This window comes from Oculina patagonica, chromosome 1, assembly GCF_052425735.1.
Source record: "Oculina patagonica isolate OP01 chromosome 1, crgOcupat, whole genome shotgun sequence".
NCBI classification, from domain to species: domain Eukaryota; kingdom Metazoa; phylum Cnidaria; class Anthozoa; order Scleractinia; family Oculinidae; genus Oculina; species Oculina patagonica.
In genome coordinates this window covers 39,073,217-39,079,706 of record NC_135758.1, presented here as the reverse complement: position 1 = coordinate 39,079,706, position 6,490 = coordinate 39,073,217, and the positions used below count along the sequence as shown (strand labels likewise).

Sequence of the window (6,490 nt, the reverse complement as noted above, 5' to 3'; positions counted from 1 at the left end):
CATGCCGGGTCTCCATCAACCCTTTCTCTTTCCCCTCCCTTTCCTTCTTGTACGATAGTGTGGATTTGATTTGTATTTGTTGTGCTTTTATTAAAAACTTGGTTTAAAATTTTTCAATCCAGTTTGATTATTGTTTTTCATTGTCTAATTTACATTATATCATAATCTGAAACAAAGGCAAAAAAAAATTAAACAAGCTCGAGCAGTATCTCAGTTTTTTATAAACGTAGATAACCCACGTTCTCTCCGAAGAAAAATGGCTATTTCTGTCTCTCTTACCTTTCTTCGCGACCACGCGCCCTCGCTGACGATACAAACTTCCGTGAGTTTACATGAACTGAGATACGCTTGGACTTGGTAACCGCTGCGTTTTCTCCCTGGTTAGGGTGGGCCGATACAGGTTTTTCAAAACGATACGATATCGATACGATATTTGCCTTTTTTCTCGATATCGATATCGATATCGATATTATGACGTCATTTCCGTCCTGACGTCATTGATATGTCACGTGATTTGTTAAAGAATTCAAAAGACAGTCCTGGCGTTGTAGATGTTAGCCACGAATGCTGATTTTTGGTCTTTTTGATTCACTTTTGCATCAAGGCAAGAAAAATTCAAATATTGACAAGAACAACAATATTTTTTTGAGCAAAATTGCATTTTTAAACCTTAGGTGCTGACCAGGAGACCGCAGGCTCAGGTCACGTGTGCAGTATCGAAAACGTATCGAAAGTGCGATATTTTTCGAAAGTATCGATACTTTTCAAAATTGTCAAAATATCGAGGTATCGAATATTTGGTATCGAGTATCGGCCCATCCTTACTCCCTGGCTCAAATACATTTTCGCGCCATTTCTATAGCATTTTCTAGCATTTTCAGTAGCGAGTGATTTACAAGATTTTCTAACATTTTTTCGTTAAAAACATGTCAACTTCGGATGAAAATTGGCAAATGACGACAGCTACCATCAGAGAAAGGGGTAAATTCTTGTTAAACAATGAACTCTTGAGCGATGTCACCTTTGTTGTTGAAACCTCTGATGGCGAAGACGACAACAAGAAACGCAAGATGGCGATCCCCGCGCACAAGTTTATTCTGTCGATGAGCAGCCCTGTATTTTTCAAGATGTTCTATGGTGAAATGGCTGAAACTTCAGATTCTATCGATCTGCCCGACTGTGAGTACGAAGGCCTGTTAGAGTTGCTTCGCTACATTTACAGCGACGAAGCAAAATTGAACGGGGAGAATGTTATGCAAGTGCTGTATTTGGCCAAGAAATACATGCTCCCTTCGCTCGCAGACCAGTGCACTGAATACCTGCGAAAGACCTTAGGTGCATCGAATGTTTTTGTCATTCTTCAAAATGCTCGCCTGCATGAAGAGAAATTCCTTGAATTGCATTGCTGGGATGTTATAGATAAACAAACCGAGGACGTAGTGAAATCCGATGAATTCAGCTCGATCGAGAGATCCTTACTTGAAGAGGTTGTAGAAAGAGACACACTGAGTATCCAAGAGGTTGAACTGTTTAAAGCCGTTGACAATTGGGCAACTAAGGCTTGTGAACGACAGAGCCTCGATCCAAGTGGCACTACTAAAAGACAGGTCCTTGGAGACCGTGTTTTCAAAGCTCTACGTTTTCCAGCCATGGAGCAAAGTGAATTTGCCAGTGTCGTTCTTGATGTGAATTTATTAACACCCGTGGAGGTTTTCGACATGATGAAGTATTTTAGTTCAGTTTTGACCACTCCTGTGGGATTTCCAGAAGTGAAACGGGCCAATCGTTACCACCTTTATCATCGATGTGGTAGATTCGACTCTGTGGAGGCAGCCAGTTGGCGCTATACAATGGGTCGGACAGATTCTATAGGTGTTAAGGTTGACAAGGATGTCATGTTGCATGGGGTGTGCTTGTTCGGAAGCATAGATGGCGTCTACTCTGCAAATGTCAGGATTGCGCGTGATGATGGTCAAGATAATTTTTGGAGATCATCAGATAGACCTTTACCGTTAACTGCCACCAACCTTGAACAATTACAGTGTGAGCTTGTAAGAAATGCTTCACACAGTTATTGTGGTTTTTATGTCATGTTTGATCAGCCTGTGCTGTTAAGTAAAGATTTGTTGTATTCTGTCCAGGCATCCATATCTGGCATGGAGTCTTGGAGTGGTAAAAATGGCTCAAAATCTGTGGAATGCGCTGGGGTAACATTTCACTTTGATGACGCAGGAGGGAGACCTAGCGGCAATGGAACTACCATTAGCCATGGACAGATTGCCGAATTTCTGTTTATGCTGAAGTGAAGTCTTATGGCAAGTATCAGATAAAAGAAGCTTTTGCTTTATCCCCCTTCTGCTTGCTGACTTCAGAAAAGCACACTTCTACATTGTACCTATCTGGTGTTATTGCCAACTTTTGCCCTTCCCCTCCCCCACATTCTCACATAGGGCTGTCACGTCAAATAGAGATAAACATTACATAGGTTACCTTATTATAGGAATATACCGGTAACGAAGCATGATAACATTGCGAACAAAATTTACGCGTAATAACATTAACGCAAATTTAAGAAAAGTTCTGGTTAGATGCTTTTAGTAAACATGTTTACATAACTAAAATTAATGTGAATTTTTGAAATTTGCGTTAATAACATGTATCGTTAATTTCCTATAATAAGGTAATCTTACCATCTTATCACTGCATTGCTGTTGTGTGGTAACTATTTTGAATCAGGTAGTACAAGGTCTCTAACAAAAGATGATTGGGTCTGGGATTCCAGACCTTACATTAGCTGATTACTCATTTAAATTCAAAGTTCCAACACACAAACAAGGACACATTGCACAGCAATATTGATTTTTATTCATCTTTAATTTGATACAATAGCCCCCTCTGAACTCTCCAAGCTTACTTAGTCAGGAAAAAGGCATAATATTGTAGGTTAATCTGTTTGGTGGGTTGTCCAATATAGAAAGTGAAGGTTTGAGTGGTTCAACTCACATGCCTCGTGAAGTAAGGTTTATTACTGTCTTGTTTGATATGTTTTAGTGTGCTTACGAGTCATACAGGTTGACTGGGTCCTGAAGTTAAATTTCTGATCAAACTGCAAGGGCCTATAATAAGATGCAGTTTAAACCAGTTGCGCAACTCCTATGCACTTGTATCACTTCTATGAATTGAACTTTTCAAATTTGCAGTGGAATTAGTTTATTTCATTTTATTTCACTAAAAAGTAAAATCACATTGACCACTTGTGCAAAATACATGTACATCTTGTACTACTTGAATCTTTATGACTTGAATAAGTGGATGAGTATTCAGGGCCGTACATGTATCTAGGACTTTTTGTCTGTGGGGGCAAGTTTTCCTGGCAGGGGCAAGTGTTTTTTTTTTTCAGGGTAGTTTTTCTTTTTTTTCTTTTTCGTTTTCTTAGTTACGTTATGCATTAAGAATTCATAGACTCATTAACAATTCATAGACTCATTAAGAATGCTCTAGAGACTTTTGTTGCACTCGGAAAGTTCATTTAGTTTTCACACATTAGTTACATATTTTAACAGGACGCCGTTGAACATTTGCATTTTTATCTTGCTGAAGAAGGCAGCAGTACTAAGTGGCTGAAACGTCCAAAAAAAATATTTTTAGCCAGTGTCAACTTATTAATTCGAATTTTTAATTCTTTTGTAACTACCACTGTTTCATGTGTATAATTTGCATCCCCAACCCAAAGGATTTGCATCAAGTTGTGTTTTTTAAGGTGAAAATAGTCGGTTGATTAGCTTTCCACAGTTACCTGATATGTAACTTAATCAAAAATTTATACAGTTGTTACTATTGTGGATTACTATGTATGCAACATTGTAGTGTAATTTCACCAATGAATATTATAAACATGAATTATTTTAGGCATATTTTTGTGTTAAAGGGTTTAAATTTATCTTAGCTTTACAAGTTATTAAAGTTATGGATAAAAATTTATCTTCTCCAGCCATTTTATCTTTTTATTTTACACAAATGTCCAGAATTTAAGGTCGATAAGGCTATCTCAGAAACTGGAAGTAGAGAATTAACTCTAAGGTGATTTGAAGTGCTGGAAGATAACCAAGGAAATTCCTTCCAGACCTAGAAAGGAAATCAGGGACCACATTGGCAAACAAATTCTAACCTCAGTGGGATATGCTCAGAAGGAAATTCCTATGTACAGTAATTCCAGGGCCATAGGCAGGATCTTGCATAGGTGGGTGCAAGCGCCAGAGGCGTGAGCAACTCGGGAAGTCCAGGGGTATTATACCCCTGGGAAATTTTAAAAAAATAAAGTTAAGTTCACATTTCCTGCATTCTGAGAGTCATTTTAACCCTCATTTCCTGATCAGCCGGACCTTTGTGGCCTGTGGGTGGGAACAGATGCACCCATTGCAACCCCCCCCCCCCCTGCCTCTAGGCTCGATTTCCAGCCGCTTTTCGGGAAAATGAGCCTGCGCTCCTCCCTGTCTCTCTCGGGGAGGAACAAAGACCGGACTCGAGGAGGCGGCGGTAATCGAGCCTACCCTGCCTCTGACCCTATAATTATCTACTTTAATTAGGTGCTCCAAACCACATCAGGTGCACTTTTTGCAGACTCAGACTGTACACTAGTACTGATAATAATTTGACTTAAAATTGATCAATATTTAATTATCTTGAAAATAAGTGATCTAGGAAATATACATCCACTCATTCATAGCTCATAGGGGCAACAAGAATTTTTGGGCAACATTTTAAACTAGTAAGAGATTCTGTCTTCGGGTTTTTACTTCTCTCAAAGTAGCCTGGATTTCATTCAACACGGACAGAATCCTGAAAAGTAACAGATTTGAATAATGAATCCTAAAACAGACCTTTGCAAATAATTTGTTGGCTTTATTTTTTTTCCAATTTTTATTTTTTTACATAAATATAATTATAATTACAGATTCACAACTACCTTAGCCTAGTATAAATGGTAAATCAACTTTTTAAAACGGTTGTAGGTTTTGAAAACCTGAGGGCTTCTAGCCTCCTATACAGTTTCTTTGGCTTGTCACGAAAGAGACAGGGTTGCATTACCAGCCAAAAAAAAATATCTGATCCGAGGCTACAGACTCCAGGCTTCACATCACAGAGCGTATCTTCTATAAATCAGATATTTTTTAGGTTACTATACTAAATGTTTTGACTGATCAATTTTACTTCTGATTTTGTGAAATGAATTGTTCATTTTCTTACACAAAAATGCACATAGAACCTAACAAGATTTTCGCGTTATTTCTTAATTTCGAAGCGCGTTGAATCTATTGCATAAAGCACATTTCAACGCAACCCTCTCCGCTCAAGAACCAGTAGACTACATACCGGTAATCGTGAATGGCGTTCAATTATTATTACATCTGTACGTCACGTTTGATCATAAGGAAAAATTGCGGAAGCTAAGACGCAAATGAAGAGCATAAAATTTAAAAATGCTTGAATGTACTCACTCCTCGTTTTACTGCCTATACTACAAATGTTCCGACACACGAAGTGACATGTAGCGACGACTAAAATTCCATATCGTAAAGAGGGGTCATCACTTTTTCATAAAATCTTGACATTTAGTTATAGCAAAATGACTTACTACCACTACTGACATCAACACTACACTAACAGACCACTAGCGGCCAGAAGTACAAATTGACACTGTTTTTAATCACTTCAGGTAGCTAAATAGAAGACGAGGATGTCTAAAATTGGAGGCGATTGGTGAATATTAAGGATACGCGCCATCCGTAACACTGCTCATTAACCGCAGCACGCCAAGTTTATTTGGTCACGCGTGACCTGACTGATTTGGTCACGCGTGACCTGAATTCGGCCTCTTTTCGTGGGGCAGGTCGATATTTCCCCCCCCCCTGTTTTCATTTTTCCCTGTATTATATATTCTCCTTTCTAATATGGCACATTTTTTGTTACTTGAACATTACCAGCGACCTGAGAACTGGATCACAATACGAAATTTCTCACATTAGTACATTACTCTTGAAAGCTGGCGTCATGCAGCCAGAATATAAATTTCTCTTTTCATTTAAACCAATCAAGGTCATCGTCATCATCATCATCAAATAATGGCGGTGGTACAGCACGGGGTGGTGGAGAATCCTGAAGAAGAAGAAAAAGAAAAAAAAACTTTCACTTATCACAGCCCCCTTTCCACCGTTCATAACCAAAATTATGTAATGTATATGAAATGATTCATATATGAACTGCGGATGTATATGAAAGTGATAAATGATCGTCGCAGTGAATTTCCAATTTAAGCAATTGGAATAAGGAAGCCTGAAAAAATTCAGGGCTTCAACGGAATTCGAAACCGTGACCTCCGCGATACCGGTGCGATGCTCTACCAACTGAGCTATTGAAGCCACACATTGGGAGCGAGGTCAATTTGTGACATTTTCCCGAAAAAGCGGCTGGAAATCGAGCCTAGTTGAAG

The 6,490-nt window shown here is 38.8% G+C and overlaps 3 protein-coding genes across 3 annotated transcripts in view; 2 read left to right on the top strand and 1 right to left on the bottom strand.

Moving 5' to 3' along the window:
- The window catches only part of LOC144630043 (solute carrier family 22 member 15-like), a 25,491-nt gene extending 25,374 nt beyond the window's left edge, over positions 1-117 (top strand). The window contains exon 10 of the mRNA XM_078488329.1: positions 1-117. This exon is cut by the window's left edge and continues 342 nt beyond it. The gene's annotated coding sequence lies outside the window, so the exon portion shown is untranslated.
- An 809-nt stretch (positions 118-926) lies between these two features.
- Positions 927-2,306, top strand: LOC144646917 (BTB/POZ domain-containing protein 6-like). The gene has a single exon (XM_078506629.1). The coding sequence runs from the start codon at positions 927-929 to the stop codon at positions 2,304-2,306; it is 1,380 nt and encodes a 459-aa protein (XP_078362755.1).
- A 2,575-nt stretch (positions 2,307-4,881) lies between these two features.
- LOC144630010 (FK506-binding protein 15-like) overlaps positions 4,882-6,490 on the bottom strand; it is a 34,283-nt gene continuing 32,674 nt past the window's right edge. The window contains 1 exon segment of the mRNA XM_078488285.1: positions 4,882-6,156. Within this exon segment, the coding sequence (XP_078344411.1) occupies positions 6,079-6,156 (78 nt within the window). The 3' untranslated portion in view covers positions 4,882-6,078.

Bases quoted from the DNA above. Each gene is read 5' to 3' on its own strand.
- LOC144646917 (XM_078506629.1), top strand. From the start codon at position 927: ATGTCAACTTCGGATGAAAATTGGCAAATGACGACAGCTACCATCAGA.